This window comes from Phacochoerus africanus, chromosome X (assembly GCF_016906955.1).
Source record: "Phacochoerus africanus isolate WHEZ1 chromosome X, ROS_Pafr_v1, whole genome shotgun sequence".
Taxonomy (NCBI): Eukaryota; Metazoa; Chordata; class Mammalia; order Artiodactyla; family Suidae; genus Phacochoerus; species Phacochoerus africanus.
Window position 1 is genome coordinate 43,924,129 of NC_062560.1, and position 21,378 is coordinate 43,945,506.

Below are 21,378 nucleotides of genomic sequence, written 5' to 3' on the forward strand. Positions count from 1 at the left end.
ACTGCCCATTTAGCATAGTATGCCAAGTGCTTTTGTAGGTAGAAGTCTGTGCTGCTCTGGAAGTACATGGGACGGATGGGGGTTAGGGATAACTTCCAGAAAGTGGCATCCAAGCTGAATTGTAATGGCCAAAAAGAGATGCCAGGAAATAAAAAAAAAAAAAAAGCATTCACTCAGGCAGAGAGGAAAACATGTTCAAATGGAGTAGTGAGAGTAGGCAAAGTATGTCAGAGGCAACTCTGAGCAGTTCAGAACTGTAAGGAGCAGTGGAGTCAAGTAGGAAGGCCATGGAGAGTGAGGGTAGAGAGGGATACAAGGGACACATGTGAAGGTGTCTCTAACAAACTAAGAAACTTCGGTTTTGTCCTGTGTTTGGAAAGATCACTCTGGCTACAGAATGACTAAAATGATTAGATAGCACAGGAGATAGAAGCCAGGACTTAAGACTTCATTTTAATTCCCTGGGCCACAAAATCCTCTGTATTAGAAGGTACTCAGAATTACTCTGTGATCACTTGGGTCTTTTTCTTCATTTTGCTCACTTACTAAATTCACTTTTAGAGTGAATTTGAAAATTTATCTTTACCAGTTATTGGTATTTATGCCTCACCTTTAGTGAGAGAGAAAAATCTTTACCATTTAAGTATGAACTTAAATGTCTGACCGTACAGGTCCACAGTCCCTTCTCTGCAATTCCAGATTTTTAAAGCTCTGAAAACTACAAGTTTTTTACTTAAGTTTGGCACCAAAACTGATTTGGGGGCAGTAGCAGAACTCATCCAATGTGAGGCTATTTATACTCATTTTCCATTTTGTGTAAATACTTGTATATTTTATTAGAGAAACATTAATGTATTTGATTATATGATACTACCCTGGTCCCGTTAAGGGGTTAGGTCATATGCCATGTATGCACCGTAGTAATTTCCTAAGATATGAACAATTCTGAATTTCCTGATGTTTCTTACCCTCAAGTTTTCAGATAAATGATTGTGGATCTGTAGTAGACTTGAAGGTAATAGTACAAAGGTCATCTGTGTGTATTTTCTATCTTTATCCCTCACAGTTGGAACAAAATATGAATTATTTCCAGGTTCTTTAACTAACAAAACGAAATGTAGTATAAACTCCTTGAAAGTAATTTGCATGGAAAACATATCTAGTAATGACTGTAAATGGTACCCTTTCCTCACGTAGAAAGAAATGATAATAACACCTGACCAGGCCTTGCAGAATATAAGCTGGTATGTAACAAAGCTGGATATTGGTGCCACATAAAGTTTCATATAAAAGAGAGTCTTCCAAAGTGAGTATATTCACTTGAATTCTGAAGAGATACTTAGGTTAGAGCTCCCTCTGCTGACTGAAAAGGGACTTTAACCGATTTGGAAGGTTGGTTTACTCAACAGAATTGGGGACATGTTGACATTTGTATTTATTAAATATAATTTTTCTTTTTTACTTCCACCATATTATAGTAAGTTTTTGTTCCTCTGTGACTATAATACACTTATGGTCAGTACTTTAGAAGAGAATTTTACATCAACAGATTTTGGATTTTAACAATGAACTTAGATATTTTTCATTAAAAAATATGAAAATCGGGACCATTCCAAGTCCCTTTATGTGTTACATTTTCTGCTTCTTAACCCAGGCATTGAACACTCAAACTGAGGCCTAATTAATTTACCTAAAGGTACACGCTCATAGTTTTTATGCCTGTCATATATATGTTTGACACTAAATTTATTAACCCCCTGAAATACATACATGCATGTGAACAGCTTTTTTTTTTTTTAAGGAGAGTTCAGCCTTCATCATTTTGTAGTCTAGAAAAAGTTGAGAACTACTGCTAGGAAATACAAGGTTCTATGATCTTATGACCAATAAATCTACACAAGGGCTCAGTAAATGATTTTCTACCCAATAAAATGGTCAGGTAATAAAGGATATTCCTAGAAGCAGCTACTAGTTTTTCTTCTGCTGGTCTGAAAGAGGCTCTATTTTAGGGAGAAAGCTTGCTTTCATTTCAGGGCAGGCTTTTGGGATCTCAGAAAAAGAAAAGGCTTTGAAGGTTAGGGACCTTATAAAATGATGCCCTGCTCTTGTGACAGCAGCCTAGTTGTAATCCAGTTTCAGTTCCTGAGTGAAATTTATTCGTTCTACCAAACCACTTGCTCAGACTCAGCATGGAGAACCTTCCAAATAAATTGGTGATAAGGGACTTTTCCCCAGTGACCTTACAGTCTCACTGAGGAGATGAAACATAATCGTTAAAGCAGAGAAGAGTACACAATGTCGACTACGTACCTGGGAAGGGAAACTACATTAAGTAGAGGGGGTCGAGAAGTGGAGCAGATGCAGGGACCACAGTGACCTGAGAATTGGGGTAAAGAAGAGCAGGCTGTTTCTTTGAAGGACCAGATAGTAAATATTTTAGACTTTGAGGACCACATACAGCCCCTGTTACATATTCTTATTTTATTTTATTTTTCTTTTCTTTTTATGGCCGTACGTGCAACATATGGAAGTTCCCAGGCTAGGGGTCAAATCAGAGGTGCAGCCATTAACCTGTGCCACAGCCACAGCAACGTAGGATCTGAGCCACATCTGCAACCGACACTGCAGCTCACGACAACGCCAAATCCACTGAGTGAGGCCAGGGATTGAACCTGCATCCTCATGGATACTAGTCAGTTTCGTTCATGCTGAGCCACGGCAGGAACTCCACATGTTCTTCTTTTTTAAACATCCCTTTAAAAATGTGGAAACCATTCCTAGCCTTGTTGGCCTCACAGAACAGGCCTTAAGAAGTAGTTTGCCAACCCCTGGTTTTAGGTGGGATTGGGAGTGGGAGCACAAAGAGTTTTTAGAGGGCTTATTGCTATGCAGTGGCACGAAGCCTTTGTTTTAGTAAGAAGAATATGGCAGCCAGATAGAGGAAGGATTGAAGGTATGAAAGGGGAGGAAGAGAATTTAGAAATAAATCATGCGAGCCATGGTGCGAATGAGGACTTAGATGGAGCAGTGGTGGTGGGGTTGGAGAGGAAGGTCAGAGTCTAGTGATCACTCTGTAAAGAGAATTAGCAAGCCCGGGGGACAGTAGATGAAGGAAAGTGGATCATAGGAGTCTAGGAATTTGGAGCTGGAAGCTGGAAAGCATGGTGGTGAAATGGTTAGAGAGACTTTGGAAAAGTGGCCAGTTGGTGGGGGATAACGGTGACTGTTGTAACTTGAATCTGAGCTGTGGGTGAACCTTCTGGGGCATGCACAGGCTTGAAGCTGCCGTGGTGACTCAGTCAGTGGTGAAGGTATGCTAGGCCACATGCGGAGCCAGGTGGCCCCTAAGTATAATCTTTAATGGTGAGAGTCGAGCAGTAAGGGAGGGAAGGAGGCTGAAATTAGAGGTAGTGAAAAGGAAATCTAGAGTATTTTCCAAACTAGCCTCCCTCTCCCCTAGTAATTAATTTATGTATTTGTCCAACTTCATTCTGTAAGGAATTTGAAGTAGCTTCCAGAACTCATTATAGAACATTGTGATTAGTCTAATAATCTCTTCAATTCAGGATCCATACATAAGTCCCTTTTTCTTCAACCCAAGCAAGTAATTGCAACACTTTTCTGAGAGTGCTTTTTATGCACCAGGCACTGTTAGGCTCTTTAAACATTAGCTCATTTGCTCCTGAAAAGTTTCATTTTGCTTATTTTCTAACACTTTTTTCTTGATCACAACAGTGCATGACATGTAGAAGTTGTCCAATAAGTATACGACTAATTATAAAACACAATCATTGAGGAAGCTTTAGAAAATGGAGGCAAAAAAGAAAAAAATATATAATCACAAAATTCAGATAACAGTTGGGCTAACCTGTGCTTGTATTTCTTTTTAGTCTTATTCTATCGTCCTTAAAAGTCAGTTCTCATAGGCAGACATGCTGATCTTAGAATAGATTCTAGAAGTTGCCTTTTTTTTTTTTTTTTTTTTTTTAGTGTTTTAAAATTACTAAATCCTGGATATGAGCTTGTTTGGCTTTATTTGCCTCTTTCTCCTAAAAGCAGAGAGTACTCTGTGACTGTGTGCCAGAGCAGACGTTGAGCCCGGTGAGAAGACACTAACCATTCCCCCCTTCCTCCTCGTGCCTCCAGGCCTGCTACGGCATCCTCAAGGTTCCAGAAGGCAGCTGGCTGTGTCGCTCCTGTGTCCTGGGCATTCATCCTCAATGTCTGTTATGTCCAAAGAAAGGTGGAGCCATGAAGACCACCAGGACAGGGACTAAATGGGCTCACGTTAGCTGTGCCCTGTGGATTCCAGAGGTAAGACTTCATCTGTGTCTGTGAAGCCATTTGCTCTCTCACAACATTCAGACTGACTCAGGCCTCATGGCGATGCTTTGTGCCTGCCCATGTTTCTGAGATGATAATGGTTCCAATTGAACTCCCTCACATCCTTCTTGGATGCAGGTGAGCATGTGAGCCCATGCTGATTTATAGGGGGCACTACCAGTGGTATTGGATTAATTTGTATGAGAGGAGTGGGTATGAGCAGCAGATTTTTTAAGGTAAAACTCACCTTAAAATACCAAACATTAAGTGTAGTTTCATAAATTTTTACACATGTATATGTCTGTCCCCACAACCCAGACCAAGACATAGAACACCCCAGAAGTAGACACAGAGCACCCCAGAAGAATCCCTCATACCCATTTTCCAGTCCTTATCTGATCCCTATTACCAAAAAGTAACTACCATTTTAATTTCTGTCACTGTAGCTTGGTTTTATATGTTTTTGAACCTCATGTACATACAGTATGCACTCTTCTGGCTAACTGACACTCTGTATTGTAGCCATATGGTGTATCACCATTCATGCTTTCTATTGCTGAGTAGTATCCCATTTTCTAAAAGTTTCTTTATTCAGAACTCCACTCCTCACTACTTAATCTGGTCCTTCTCTAGAAAGTACAAAATAGTATGTCTTTAGCAAAAATAATTTAATACAAAATGAAGAGGGTTGAAAATATGAAAATGAAGATAGAGTATGCTGATGACAAGTTAATTCCTGTTCCTACATATTCTTAGCATCTTACTGCATCCATTCCCTTCCATTAGCTTTGTGGTTTACAGTTTCCTTGTTCAGTGACTTTATAAAGTGTTTTTATTTTATATTATCTGGGTGTTCTTCCTACTCAACCAACCACCTTTATATTCTGTGAATTCATCTGTTCATATTTTGACAATATATTATTAAATCATAAAAAAAAAATCTGGTCCCCCAGTTGCTGATATTCCTTTTTTTTTTTTTTTTTTTGGCCGTACTTGCAGCATGCAAAAATGCAAAAGTTCCTGGGTCAGGGATCAAACCTGTGCCACAGCAACAACCCAGGCCACTGCAGTGACAACACTAGATTGTCATTGTCTTGTTCCACAACTGCAGATCAAGAGAGATTGCAGAATTCAAGTCATGGAGATCTGATGATACTGTATCAATAATTCATTCTCCTTTAAAACTTGCCTGACTTTATTCTTGTTAACTTCCAGTCTGTTAACATCCAGTCTGAGCTTACAAAGTTAAACTGAAAGTCCTAGATACCTACTATAGTATTCTTACGGATGTAGAAGTCAGTTTTTTTTTTTTTTTTAATTTATGGCTACACCCATGACATTTGGAAGTTCCCTGGTCACGGATTGAGTCCAAACCACAGCTGCAGCAATGCCCTTAACCCGCTGCACCAGGCCAGGGATTGAACCCACTCCTCTACAGCAACCCAAGCCACTGTAGTCAGGATCTTAACCCACTGTGCCACAGCAGGAATTCCAGAAGTCAGTTTTGTTTTGTTTTGTTTTTAAGTAGTGGTTTCTTTCTCTTACTGGGAACATCCACTTAATAGATATATGAAGTGAACTCTGAGGTTTCTGGCCTGAGAGTCACTAATTTCCAGCAGCAAATCCCCAGCTAATAAAGCAGGCTCTTTCAGCGTATTAAAGTCTAGAACATGACTCAGGAAGAGTTGTTTAATAGTAAAAGAAACTAATATATATTAAAATATTTTAAAAGTAAAATAAACTTTCTCACCTACTGAAAATCTCTTACAGTTTCTAGTATCAGGTTTCTAGTACCTTTTGGGCTGTTCAAGAGCTCTCTGAGCTTTTTACTGTTGGTTTCTTGATGCGGGTAGAACTTATACTCTTTTAACTGTCCTTATTCAAAGGTCCTTCACTTTTTAATGTTGTCCCTCTCTTAGAACCTCATGTGTATATTTTTAAAGAGAACACTTTTTACCAGAAGTTGCTTGACTCATTTTCACACAGAAAAAAAAAATCTTTTTTAAAAGCATCCCTTTCCTCTCAGCACTCCCTCAAAGACTAACTTCACTTTAAAGCTACTTTGGTTGAGAGAATACAGTAAGCTGATGATAGTTATATAATTTTAAACACTAGTTTAAAAATGTTATCATCCTCATCTTTTCTACTTACCTGGTGCAATCTCTACATTACACAGCTTGCTGCCACTATCCAACAATATCATGCTTCTTTGTAAGTCGAACTGAAAAGCTTGTCACTGCCTGTTTTTCACCCTTGGTTGATTATAAATGAAAAAAAAAAAGGCATGTGGCACCATCTCAAACATATGATGGGTGCTAGGGTTTGTGAATTTTAATTCCTTTTGTTCGTAGCTTTCTTTGGTTCCTAGAATATAGATATCTTGAATTCATTAAGGTAACGTAACCATGCCTCATCTCTACTTTTGCCCTTTGATCCTATATCTGAATCATTTATATTACTGGAAGTGATTAAAGGTGTGAGCAGTAGTTAGAGACAGGTTTAATTTATTCTTAATTCCATAGCAACCTTAAGAGACATGGCTCACCTCATTGTTTTCATGTAACATCATTTATGGTTTGTAAAAGATATTCTGGAATGCCTTGGTGCCTTATGGTGGTGTTTTATGTTTAGGTCAGCATTGCTTGTCCTGAGAGAATGGAACCAATCACAAAGGTCTCCCACATTCCGCCCAGTCGGTGGGCCTTAGTCTGCAACTTGTGCAAGTTGAAGACAGGTGCTTGTATTCAGGTAAGTCCTCATGAGAAGTGGTGGAGTGGGCTAACACCAAATTGGCTGGACTCACCCTCCCAGTAAGAGCATCGTGTTAACTGAAAGGTTACTCAGGAGGCTTCCTACTCACTCCCAGAGCTCTGCCACTGTTCAGACCATTTCTGGAACCCCTTTTTTGGATATTGCCTCTGGACCCTTCAGCTTATTTTCAATAGCCGTAGTCGTAGTTAATTTCCATCCTTTGCTGTCCTGTGTGATGGATTAGGTAATTTCTGAAGTAGATGCTACCTACCATCTTGGGTGGAAATAAGGTGTAACTTCAAAACAACCAGGCCTGTGTTCTTGTGTGGCTCACCCACTTTAGATGGACAGCTTGGGCTCCAGGATGATTTGACAGATGACCCTACTGTGGATGAAATGCAACTCATTTTGGTAGGGAAAGATGAATCTGAATGGATAAATTCTGATTACTGGTTTGAAAGTCATTCTCAGGCACATATGTTGCATATGATACTACAGTAGAGTTTTCTAGGACATCTGGGGCACAGAAATTGAGCTGCTTGAAATAGAAGTAGTAGCTGGAACACCCAGCAGCAGCGCTGTGGGGAGGGGAGTGAGGATGGGGCTGGGAGATCCAGTCACCCCTAGAAAAGGCAGAAAGATTGACCCTTCATAAACTAGTTTTCCAAAATGTCATCTCACCTTTTATTTTTTTTTTGTTTTTGATTTTTGTCTTTTTAGGGCCACACCCGTGGCACATGGAGGTTCCCAGGCTAAGGGTCGAGTCGGAGCTACAGCTGCCAGCCTACACCACAGCCACAGCAATGTGGGATCCGAACTGTATCTGCAACCTACACCATAGCTCACAGCAGCGCTGGATCCTTAACCCACTGAGTGAGGCCAAAGATTGAACCCACATCCTCATGGATCCTAGTCAGGTTTGTTAACCACTGATGGGAACTCCCCATCATCTCTCTGTTTACTCCAAATATAATAAGGTGCTCTGCTGGCGAGAGGGGGATGAAGGGCTGACCTTGCACTCTCCAGACCTCTTGCATAGGAGCTGCAGGCTGGTTGGAGTTAGGTTGGCCTATTCACCTTCTTCCCAGAAAGGGGACCATATGATGTCATAGCTTAGGGACAAGTGGCTCCAGGTGTTTTGTGAGGTTCCTTATTATCTGGCTCATCTTGTAGATTTATTTCTCTAGACTTGGAATCAGCCCTTCCTCCAAGTAACCCTGATTCTTTTACTGAGAAATGGTATTTAAACAACACAGGACCCCCAAAACCTTTTAACATCATTTTCACATTTGACAGAATCGGATCCTTTGTCTTGCCTTTTTTTAAAAAAAAAAATTCCTACTGATTTTATTTACCTATAGCACTTTAGCAATTATAAGGGGAATTTTTTTTTTTAGGGTCACACCCGTGGCATATGGAGGTTCCCAGGCTAGGGGTCCAGTCGGAGCTGTTGCTGCTGGCCTACGACAGAGCCACAGCAATGCCAGATCCGAGCCACATCTGCGACCTACACCACAGTTCATGGCAACACTGGATCCTTAACCCACTGAGTGAGGCCAGGGAGCGAACCTGGTTCCTACTCGGATTTGTTTCCGCTGCACCACAAAGGGAACTCCTAAGGGGAAAAGTTTTTAAGGAAGACTATACCCACAGGCCCTACTACCTTAACATATTGCCTGTTTATGTTTTTCTAAGTTCTCTCCTGGTTACTCCCCACTTGTGAGCACCTTGAGGGCCAAGGTTGTGCATGATTCCTCTGTAAATTTCCTCTAGCACAAAGAAGAGTGCCTACCCATTGTCAGTGTTCAATTCGTGTTTATTGAATAAATACAACTATATATGTAACTGTATCATAGATTAGTTTGTAATATGTATTCTCCCCACTAAAAATATTTTCCATGTTTTCATAATTATCATTTAGTAATTTTATAATAGTTTACTTATTTTCCTTACTGTATTACCTGCATTTCCCCTCAGTTTTGCTATTTTTTTTTTGTTTTGTTTGTTTTTTGGCGCCCATGCTATGCGAAAGTTCCCAGGCCAGGGATTGAACTCAAGCCAGAACAATAACAATGTCAAATCCTTTACCACTAGGCCACCAGGGAACTCCCATTTTTGCTATTTAAAGGCTGATTTTTATTTTCTTTTTATGGCCGCACCTGCCATACCCCAGCTAGGGTTCAAATCAGAGCCGCTGGACTACATCACACCATGGCAACACCAGATCCAAGCCTCATCTGCAACGTACACAGCAGCTTGCTGCAACACCAGATCCTTAACCCGATGAGCAAGGCCAAGGATTGAAACCACATCCTCACAAACACTGTGTCTCATTCTTAATTCACTGAGCCACAATGGAACTCCTAAAGCCTGTTTTTTTGACAACAGTTAGTAACTGACCGCATGACTGTGATGAGAGAAAACACATCCTGCATTAGCATATTCCACCCTCTATCGTTGTAATTTATCTACAAGTCTTATCCTCCCTTACAGGCTGTAAGCTCAGACTGTTTCATCCTTAGATCCTCAACACCCCTGACATGGCAGATAAAAATATTAGATTGATAGATGGATAGTGGATGAACAAGTGGATGGATGAAACATTCTGGCATGCATTTTTCATTTGCAGGGCAATAGTTTTTATTTTCATTACTTAGAGTTTAGATTCTACATTTTGTAAAGGTCTTTCCAAATTAAGACTCTTAAAATTTTGATTATAAGGAATTACATTTATTCAACAAGTATTTGAGTGCCTAATTGTGTGCCAGGCACTATTCTAGGCACTTTGGATTTATCAGTGAGTCAACAGAACACTTTGCACCATGGAACTTACAATTTGGTTTGGAAGAAATGGATAATAAGCAATAGATACTAAATAGTTAGTATCTATTGCTAACTATTGCTAGAAGATGGTTAGGTGCTATGGAAAGAAAAACTATAGAGTATTGTAAGAACATGAGTATTGTGGAGCGGGGGTATGCATTGCAAGTTTAAATAGAATGATCAGAGTATAACTGATAGTTGTGACATTTGAGCAAAGACTCAAAGGTGAGAGAAGACAAGACATTTTTATTTGGGGTAAAAATGTTCCAGGCAGAGGGATCAGCCAGTGCAAAAGGCCCCAAGATACGAGTGTGTTTGGCCTGTCTGAGTGAGAAGAAAGAAGCCAGTGAGATTGGAATGGAGTGTATGGGAAGAGAAGCTCAGAGAGATTACACAGGGACCTGATTGGTTAGGGCAGAGGTTGACAATTTTATCTATACAGATAGATATCAAATATTCTAGGCTTTGCAGGCCATACAGTCTCTGTTACAACTACTCAACTCTGCCTTTGTAGCACAAAGGCAGCCACAGACAATACTTAAGCAAATGAGCATGGCTATATTCCACTAAAACTTTATGGACTTCAAAATTTAAATGTAATATTTTATGTGCCATGAAATACTCTTTTTCTTTTGACTTTTTCCCACCATTTAAAAATGTAAAAGCCATCTTTAGCTCCTGTTCTTAGCTCATGGGCCACACAGAAACAAGCAGTTGGCTACATTTGGTCTGTGGGCCATAGTTTGCAAGCCCCTGGTGAAGGGTTTCTAGGGCCTTTATGAGATCTTTTGTTTTTACTCAGAGTTTAAGGGGGAGCCATCAGCAGGTTTTGAGCAGATTAAGTGATATGATTTAATTCTTGATTTTAAGGGATCACTTTGTGGAATGTTACGATGTCTAAGGTTTGCTTCAAACTAGCCTGGAGGGCAGGGTACTATGGAGGTTAGAGATGAAACAAGATTGGCCATACTTTAATAATTACTGAAGCTGGATGATGGGTATGTAGGGTTTATTATAGTATTCTCTATGCTGTTATATAGGTTTTTCCATAGTAAAAGGTTAAAAACAAAAACAGGCACTCTAGCTGCTTATTTAGAATAGACTGTGAGGAAGAAGGGTTAGGAACAAGATAAGTAATTAGACTATTACAGTAATCCTTGAGAGGTGGCAGTGGTGACTGTCTGGATTGATAGCCCTGGAGGTGGTGAAAAGTGATGGGGTTCTGGTTGAATGTGAAAGGTAGAACCAGAAAGATTAACGACAAATCGGATATGAGGTAAGAGAGGGAGCTAGGAGTTGAAAATGCTTCCAAGTTTTGACCTGAACAGGGAAAAGGGCAGATTGCCATAAACTAAATGGGAACATCTATAGATAGAACAGATGGGGGGGGGGGTGTCATCATGAGTTCTGTTTTAGACATTTAAATTTGAAAGATCGTTAAGATATCCTAGTGGAAATGCCACACTGGCAGCTGTCTGAGTTTGGAGTTTGGGAGAAAGTTTTGGACTGAAGACATAAATTTGGGAGTCACTGGCATATAGGTATCTTTAGCCTAGACTGGGTAAGATCATGAGTGACCGTAGATAGAGAAGAGAACAGTAGCAAGCAGTGGGTCTTGAAGCATTCCAGTGTTAAGAAGTCAGGAGAGTAGGGAGAAATAGCAGAGGAGATTGAGAAGAAGCCACTAGGGAGACAGGAGAAAAACCAAGAAAGTATAGTAGCCTAGAAATCAAGGAAAGAAAGCATTTCAAGGAGAAGGAAAAAATCAGTGGTATAAAAATACTGTTGAAGTAAGATGAGAACTACAAATTGACCCCTGAATTTAGCATTGCGGTTATGGGTAATCTGGGTGAGCAGTGTAAGTGGAGTGGTAATGACAAAAAGCTCTGTGGCCACGGGTCAGGGCAAAGAAATGGAGTAGGAACAGTCTTGGAAAAGTAGGGGGAAGAAGTCTGCTCTTTAAGATGGAAGAAATAATAAGGATGTATGGTCAGCTTTCTGCATCCTTGGGGTCCTCATTCAACCAACCACAGATTGAAGATATTCTGGGGAAAAAAATTCCGGAAAGTCCCAAAAAGCAAAACTTGAATTTGCCTTGCACAGGCAGCTATTAACGTAACATTTGCATTGCATTAGGTTTTGTAAGTAATCTAGAGATGATTTAAAGTACAAGAGGTTGTATGTAGGTTATATACAAACATTGCACCGTTTTATGTAAGAGACTTGAGCATCCATGGATTTTGAGATCCACAGGGAGTCTGGAACCTATACCCTGAGGATACTGAGAGACTACTCTATGTGTACTTGTATGCATACAGTATGCATGCAAAGGGAGTGACCCAGTGAGGAGGAAAAACTGCTGGAGTGAGATTTTTCAGTAGGTAAGAGAGGGTGAGTTGAAGTGTGCAGTGGAGGGGCGGCTTCAGGTAAGAGCACAGATCATTCTTCCCAGGTAACAGTCTTAAAGGTAGGTGTGCTGGTGGGAATCTGCAGAGTGCTCTTTTGATTGTTGTAATTGCCCCAGTGAGGTAGGAAGCAGGATCATCAGCTGAGAGTGAGGATGTGGGTGAAGTCTCAATGTTTGGGGAGAGAAGAGGTGTGAAATAGTTCTTGGTTTGGGAAGTGCAGCATGAGTGCCAGACTGCCCAGAAGATTCCCCAGGTGAGAGGGAATGAGCTTTCAGTGACCTTGTGAAGTGTGGTTGTATTTTTCTCCACTGTTTATACTAACAGAGTGGGCCTTGTGTTCCATGCTTGACACCGAGTTTTCCTGTGGGAAATGAAACCAAAACCGTTTTTTCTTTTTAAACCACCACTGAATTAATCCAAACCAGTTAAAAATTTAGCATCTTGTTCCCTGTATGGGAATCAAAAGCAGTAAACAAATACAGTAATTCATTACAGGTCAGATTTTATTAGCGTCATTCTTCTTCAGAGGTTTATTTTAAGAGTATTTGTGATTAGTAATGCATCTCAGGTATTTTGCTTTATAAAGTCTTTACAGAAATTTCCTTTTTTTGTCTTTTTTGTCTTTTTAGGGCCACACCTGTGGCACATGGAGGTTCCCAGGCTAGGGGTCTAATCGGAGCTGTTGCCGCTGGCCTACACCACAGCCACAGCAACTCGGGATCTGAGCCTCATCTGCGACCTACACCCCAGCTCACAGTAACGCCAGATCCTTAACCCACTGAGCGAGGCCAGGAATCAAACCCACAACGTCATGGTTCCTAGGTGGATTCATTTCCACTGCACCACGATGGGAACTCCCAGAAATCTCTTAACTGTGTTTATTCTTCCTGTCTCCCAACAGTGGGGAACACCCACATTTCTACTCTTCTTTTGATTTGGGGACACTTATTTGGACAAGGATAGAATCACACTGTGATAAAGGCTAAAATCACACTGGTGGTTTGGGAATCTAGACTAGCCAGTATCTACAGCCTCCATATCTGACAGCGAGAACCTTTTTCCTGAGCATGAAGATTTCTTATAATCTTGGAACAGGTCCTAAAGACTGGGTTCAAAACAGATGCCCCTAAACTTCCCTTGTGGCAGCAGGTTAAGGATCCTGCATTGTCACTGCTGTGGCTCTGGTTATAAGCTGTGGTGTGGGTTTGATCCCTGGCCTGGAAACTTCTTTTTTTTTTAACCCTAACCCTAACCCTAATCCACCTGCAGTATATGGATGTTCCAGGCTAGGGGTCTAAGTGGAGCTACAGCCACAGCAACACCGGATCCTTAATCCACTGAGCGAGGGCAGGGATTAAACCCGTTACAACCTCATGGTTCCTAGTTGGATTCTTTTCCACTCCATCATGAAGGGAACTTCTGGCCTGGAAACTTCTGCTTGTTATGGGCGTGGCCAAAAACAAAACAAAACAAAAAACAGATGCCCCACACAGCTCTGGATTTTGCCTGAACTCTGGACACAGTCCCTCTGCCACCTTTCCAGAATTCTTGTAGGGTCCTTATATGTTCATATGTTCAAGCCCCATTCAATCCAATCCAGATGTGTTAGGCCTTCTCTGAGAAGAAGGAAAGAACACTGGTTAAAAATAGGGCCTTTCAGAGTTCCCTTTGTGGCTCAGTGGTTAATGAACCCCACTAGGATCCATGAAGACATGAGTTTGATCCCTGGCCTCACTCTGTGGGTTAAGGATCCAGCATTGCCACGAGCTGTGGTGTAGGTTCCAGACATGACTTGGATCTGGAGTTGATGTGGCTGTGGCGTAGGCTGGCAGCTGTAACTCTGATTTGACCCCTAGCCTGGGAACTTCCATATGCCTCGGGTGCAGCCCTAAAAAGCATTAAAAAAAAAAATGGCCTTTCGGAGTTCCCGTTGTGGCTCAGCGGTAACGAACCCAACTAGTATCCATGAAGACACAGGTTTGATCCTTGGCTCCTCTCAGTGGGTTAAGGATCTGGTGTTGCCATGAGCTGTGCTGTAGGTCACAGATGCAGCTTGGACCCACATTGCTGTGGCTGTGGTGTAGGCCAGCAGCTGCAGCTCTGATTCAGCCCCTAGCCTGGGAACTTCTGTATGCCACTAGTGTGGCCCTAAAACAAATTTTTATTTATGGCCTTTGGAGCCAGATTCCTGGGGTCCAAATCCTTGTCCCACCTCTTGTTATGTAATCTTGAGGAAGTTACTTACCATATCTGTGCCTCAGTTTCCACATCTATAAATGGAGATGATAATAGTGCCTGCTTAATAAGGTAGAAAAGAGCTTAACACAGTGCCTAATAGATAGTAAACACTCAGTAAATATTGGTGGTACTAGTAGTTGTACTTGTTGTTTATATTATTTCCTGGAATCAGTCTGACTTTACTAATGGAAAGCCCTAGCATTCATCCAGCCAAACTGAATAGAATCATTAAATATTTGATGCTAGAGTAGGTGTCCCTTTTGACACTAGAGGAATGTAGTCATGTCTGGAGTTACATGCAAGTATATTGACATCAGAATAAATCAGCCGGCCATCATCAGTTCATTGTTAGGCTAATATGAGTTTGACTACTCATACGACTATGAAGGAAGTGAACTTTTTTAAAGCAGAAATCTTTGACAAGTGGGGAAATGCAAGTACATCTACTCAGTGACTATTAAAGGTGGTACTAGTGGAGAAGGAAATTAAATGTTAAGATTAAAGGGCATGGAGTTCCAGTCCTGGCTCAGCGGTAACAAACCCAAATAGGATCCATGAGGACGTGGGTTCAATCCCTGGCCTCGCTCAGTGGGTTAAGGATCCAGTGTTGCTGTGGCTGTGGTGTAGGCCTTGGGTGCAGCCCTAAAAAGCAAACAAAAAGATTAAAGGGTACCAAAGAAATTTAAGAAGTAAAGTGCCTTGATATTTTTCTCATATTTTGCAAATTTTATTGGTCAGTAGAAATATTCCTAAATCGGAGTTCCCGTCGTGGCACAGTGGTTAACGAATCCGACTAGGAACCATGAGGTTGCGGGTTCGGTCCCTGCCCTTGCTCAGTGGGTTAAGGATCCGGCGTTGCCATGAGCTGTGGTGTAGGTTGCAGACGTGGCTCGGATCCCACGTTGCTGTGGCTCTGGCGTAGGCCAGCGGCTACAGCTCAGATTAGACCCCTAGCCTGGGAACCTCCATATGCCGTGGGAGCAGCCCAAAGAAATAGCAAAAAGACAAAAAAAAAAAAAAAATTCCTAAATCAGTTTCTGGCGTTCTTTTTCAAAGGTTTTTATCCCAACCACCCTATCTGCTCCAGTTCTCATCCCATCCCACAGAAACTCTAACTCCTTACAAATGTGAACATGTAAAGGTAGCTATTTTCCTTCTAATGAAATTATTTCAAAAACTCATTTCTGAGGAATAAGTAGAAGATTATTTCCTTTTACCCCTTTAGGGGAGTTACTGCTGCAACATAGCAAGTTAAAGATCCACTGTTGGAGCTCCCATCATGGCACAGCAGAAAGAAATCTGACTAGGAATCATGAGGTTGCAGGTTCAATCCCTGGCCTCACTCAGTGGGTTAAGGATACGGTATTGCCAGGAGCTATGGTGTAGGTTGCAGACATGGCTCGGATCTGGCATTGCTGTGGCTGTGGTGTAGGCCGGCAGCTGTAGCTCCAACTAGACCCCTAGCCTGGGAACCTCCATATGCCACAGGTGCGTCCCTAAAAAACAAAACAAAACAACACAAAACAAAAAAAAAGGATCCACCATTGCTGTGGCGTAGGTCTCAGCTGCAGCTCAGATTTGATCCCTGGCCTGGGAACTTCCATATGCTGCAGTGCAACCATAAAAATAAAGTAAATAGGCCACAATGATTTACTGCTTCCTACTAGGATGGTAATAATCAAAAAGGCAGAAAATAACAATTATTGTCAAGAAAGTGGAGAAATTAGAACTCTTATGCATTGGTGGTGGGAATGTAAAATGCACAGCCACTGTAGAAAACAGTTTGGGAATTCTTCAAACGGTTAGACATAGAGTTGCCGTATGTCTTAGCAATTCCACTTTTAAGTATATACCTATAATTAGAGGTCCGCAAGACCACTATCAGGTTCAGTAATTCACTAGAAGGACTCAGAACTCAGAAAACCATTATACTCATGGTCATAGTTTTATTACAGTGAAAGAATACAGATTAAAATCAACAAAGGGAAGAGAGAGGCACATAAGGCAGGGTCCAGGAGAGACCAGGCATAGAGATTGCAGTTTCCTCTCTAAGTGCAATCTTCTGGACCATGCTTATTTTCTCCCAGCACTGGTATGTGCTGATACACACAGAATATTGCCAACTAGCAAAGCCACTCAAGCCTTAGTGCTCAGAGGTTTTATTAGGAGTTGTTCACGTAGACATGGCTGACCACCCCCATGGCTGACCTTAGTCTCCTGTCCCTCCAGAGGTCAAGCTGATACCACATGGCCCAAAGCTTCCACCATAAATCACATTGTTAGCATAGCCTATCTGACTTGGCCCAAGGCCCCCAGGTAAATAAAGACTCTTATCGGGCAGGACATTCCAAGGGCTTAGAGGTTACCTCTCGGGAGCTAAAGGCAAAAGGCCAAATTTTCTTTGGCAGAGTTAGTCCATTATTGCACATTACCAAAGAGAAATGAAAACATATGTCCACAAAAAACTTGTACACAAATGTTCATAGCAGCATTCTTTCATAATGTTAAAAATGAAGACAGCCCAATATCCATGAACTGAAGAATGGATAAACAAATGTAATACGTCCATATAATGGAATATCATTTGGCCATATTTTAGCAAGAATGAAATTCTAATACATGCTACAACATGGATGAACCTTGAAAACATGCTGAGTGAAAGAAGCCAGACACAAACTGCCACCCAGATACAATTATATGAAATGTCCAGAATAGGCATGTCTATAGAGACATAAAGTAGATTGGTGGTTGTTTAGGGCTAAGATTGGAATAGGGAATGACAGCAAATAGACTTGAGATTTCTTTTGGGGGGGGTGATAAAAACGTACTGGAATTATTTAGTGGTGATGATTGCACAACTCTGGAAATACACTAAAGACATTGAAATGTTTACTTAAAAGTGGTGAGTTTTGAATCTGACTAGGAACCAGGAGGTTTCGGTTCGATCCCTGGCCTTGCTCAATGGGTTAAGGATCCGGCATTGCCGTGAGCTGTGGTGTAGGTCGCAGACACGGCTCGGATCCCACGTTGCTGTGGCTCTGGTGTAGGCCAGTGGCCACGGCCCCGATTCGACCCCTAGCCTGGGAACCTCCATATGCTGCCAAAGCGGCCCTAGAAAAGGCAAAAAGACCCAAAAAAATGGTGTTTTGTAGCATGTAAATTATATTTCAGTAAAGCTATACTTTTTAAATGGGCATAATAAAACCTTGCACGTCACCTTAAATGATTACGGTAGAAATAAAGAAGGTGTATACAAAGGTATTTGTTTAACAGAATGTGCCAAATGAGTTTTTGGACAAAAAAGTAAATATCCTTCTGTAACGCACAAGGAACATATTATATCCAATCTCTTGTGATAGAATATGATGGAAGATAGTATGAGATAAAGAATGTTTGTGTGTCTGTGTGTGTGTGTGTGTGTGTGTGTGTGTGTGTATGACTGGGTCACTTTGCTATACTGCAGAAATTGTAAAACAACTATACTTTATAAACATTATAAAACAACATTATAAAACAACTATACTTTAAATTTTTTTTAATAAATAGTTATTTGGCATCAAAAATTGGTTAGCATTTCTACTTTATCACCAAGATATATGGACCTCCAGCTATAAATATCATAGAATGACCTTTTTTGAAACTAAACGGATTTTATGGCAGAGTTTCCTAAGGACATTCCATTTTTCATCTAAGTACTCAGTTCTTATTTATGTATTGTCTTTTATTTTGAGTAATTTATGTCTCTACCTTATGTAAAATTTGACCTGAGAGAGATGATCCGTTTTTCACATTCCCTTAGTAGTAGTTTTATGTCATACACTCCTCCCTTTGAGTAGAAAACAATCCTTGCATTATCTTCCCATAGTTTTGTCAGTTATTAAACAGCAAATGAACACTGTGGGAGTTCCCTGGTGGCTCAGCAGGTTAAGGATCCAGCACTGCCACTGCTGTGGCTTGGGTCGGTGCTGTGGTATGGGTTCAGTCCCTGGCCTGGGAACTTCCACATGCCATGGACACAGCCAAATAAAAGTAAAAATAAAACAGCACTATGCTCAACACTTTTAATCTTTTGCTTTTGCTGCTTGTTTTGTAAATGACCAGCTAGTTTCTTAGCTAAGGGATAACAAAAGGTACCCAGATAAAAGTATGTTTTGGGGCTTTCATTATCCTCATTTTCATGAGGCTTTTGAATACATAGAATTTTTCTTTCTTTTTTGGCTACCCTGCAGCATATGGAGTTCCCAGGCCAGGGATAAGATCCAAGCTGCAGTTGCGACCTACACCACAGCTTTGGCAACACCAGATCCTTTAACCCGCTGTGTAAGGCCAGGTATTGAACCTGCGTCCTGGTGCTGCAGAGATACCGCCAATCCTGCTATACACAGTGGGAACTCCTCAAATACATTGAATTTTTAAGGATACAAATTTTGATGTAATGTAACAAACTTTTCCAATTGAGCCAAGTTGGAGTGGGCTGTTTTGGAAAGCAGTAAGTGGCTAGATTACCACTTAACTAAAAAAAAGCTAAAGGAGTTGAAGACAGAGGGCAGTGGAGGTAGAAAATCATGTACTTTACAGGAAGTACAAGCAGTAATACATGTGATGCTGGGTAAGATTATCTTTGAATTGTATTCCATCCCTGGAATTCTTTATCCTGTGAAAATAGATTAAATGGAATCTGCCCCCATTAAAGCTTTGATGGTGCCAGTATTCTCTTATGTGTTAAATTTCTCAGTCTATTATAAGGAGACCTGTCAGGGTTTACATTTTTTTAGTCTTTATTCATATCCAAAGTCACACTCTATGTTTAGTTATCAGAAACCCAACTGGAGCTCCCATCGTGGTGCATCAGAAACAAATCCAGCTAGGAACCATGAGGTGGCAGGTTCGATCCCTGGCCTCACTCAGTGGGTTAAGGATCCGGTGTTGCCATGAGTTGTAGTGTAGGTCACAGATGCAGCTCGGATTTGGCATTGCTGTGGCTGTGATGTAGGCCGGCATCAACAGCTCCAATTGGACCCCTAGCCTGGGAACCTCCATATGCCATGGGTATGGCCCTAAAAAGACAAAAGACCAAAAAAAAAAAAAAAAAAACCCAACATATAAGTAATTGAGTAGTCTGCCCTCCAGATGCAGGCTCCCAAAACATTTGACGCTTGGCTTTAACCATGGGAATTCCTACTATATCTTTTGAAACAAATCCACTATTTGCTTTCCCTCCTTCCTCTGCATAAACGCATATATGGCATTTGAAGTCTTTGGAAGGAAAGCTGTAGCATCATAACCATATAAAAGAGCAGCCGAGACTAACTGAAGCCTAAGAGTCCAGCAATCATGAGCCAGGTTCTTTCTGCCTCCCTGTGAATCTTCAGTGCATGCCCCATAGTAATACTTAACAAATGTGTTGCATCTATGAATGGCAGATTACAATAAACTTAATTCCAGATTGTCCGTAACCATACTGTCCAATAGAAATTTCTGCAATGTAATGGAAATCTAGGCTGCCCAGTATGGTTGAAATGTGGCTACTGTGACTGAGGAATTGAATTTTTGATTGTATGTAATTTTAATTTCATACGATAGCTACTTGTGGCCAGTTGGCTACCGTGTTGGACAGCACAGCTCTATAAGAACAATTTCAAGAAGTTAGGTTACTTAGATATTGGCTTTCCTGTGGCCTTTTTAGAACTAGTAGGTATTCTGACAATAATAGTGATTTTGTTTTTCTTTCATTTGTTCAGAAGTATTTCTTGAGTACTTGCTTTTTTAGTTGTTGATGGCAATACAAAGATGAATAGCAGTTTCTGTCTTTAAGAGCCATGACCAGGGATTTACATTTATTATGCTATAGGTACAGTGTGAAAAGGACCATTATAGAAGCATATAATAAAGTGATAAGGGGGTTACAGAAAAGGTACAACGTGACTCTTTACAGGGGCCAAAGAAGAATTCCCAGAACTACCTAATGGTTGAGCTAAAAATTTAAAGGAGAATCGAAAAAAAAAAAGTCTCTGTTTTTACTGCTTTCTGTAAGAGCAAATTTCCTTGACACTTGTAAAGTGTCTGTCATGGTCAATTTAGGACCAGCTTTCTCCCTGTCATTCCTTTACTTGCTATGAGCTCTCACTTTAGGCCCAGGCATATAGGACTTCCCCTTCCCCCACACAGCCCTGCTGTCTTAACACATCTTTTCTTCCCACAGTGCTCAGTGAAAAGCTGCATCACTGCCTTCCACGTCACCTGTGCCTTCGAGCACAGCCTAGAAATGAAGACCATCCTAGATGAAGGGGATGAAGTGAAGTTCAAGTCATACTGCCTCAAGCACAGCCAAAACAGGCAGAAGCTCGGGGAGGCCGAGTACCCCCTACACAGGGCTTCAGAGCAGAGCCAGGCCAAAAGCGAGAAGACCAGCCTGCGGGCACAGAAGCTTCGGGAGCTGGAGGAAGAGTTCTATTCTATGGTCCGTGTGGAAGATGTGGCCACAGAGCTGGGGCTGCCCATACTAGCTGTGGACTTTATCTATAACTACTGGAAACTGAAGCGGAAAAGTAACTTCAATAAGCCATTATTTCCTCCTAAAGAGGATGAAGAAAATGGCCTAGTACAGCCAAAAGAGGAGAGTATTCACACTCGCATGAGAATGTTCATGCACCTACGGCAAGACCTAGAGAGGGTAAGGTGACCAACCGACTAGTGTGTAGGTCTCGGCCTGCCTAGAAATGGAGGCCCCACTTCCATTTTGTAAAAAAAGTACAGTTAATGTACATTTATAGTGTGGGCTTCTGTTTCCTTGCTTATCTTCTGATTTCACTGCGGCCTCAAACATTGGGCTCAG

At 41.2% G+C, this 21,378-nt stretch overlaps 1 protein-coding gene across 6 annotated transcripts in view; it reads left to right on the forward strand.

Annotated features, from left to right (window-relative positions):
* Positions 1 to 21,378, forward strand: part of JADE3 (jade family PHD finger 3) — a 134,492-nt gene that overhangs the window by 103,919 nt on the left and 9,195 nt on the right. For all 6 annotated transcript variants that reach the window (XM_047765692.1, XM_047765691.1, XM_047765687.1 and 3 more), the window contains 3 exons: positions 4,147 to 4,314; positions 6,955 to 7,071; positions 20,746 to 21,216. In XM_047765692.1, the coding sequence (XP_047621648.1) occupies positions 4,147 to 4,314; positions 6,955 to 7,071; positions 20,746 to 21,216 (756 nt within the window). The remainder of the gene's footprint in view (positions 1 to 4,146; positions 4,315 to 6,954; positions 7,072 to 20,745; positions 21,217 to 21,378) is intronic.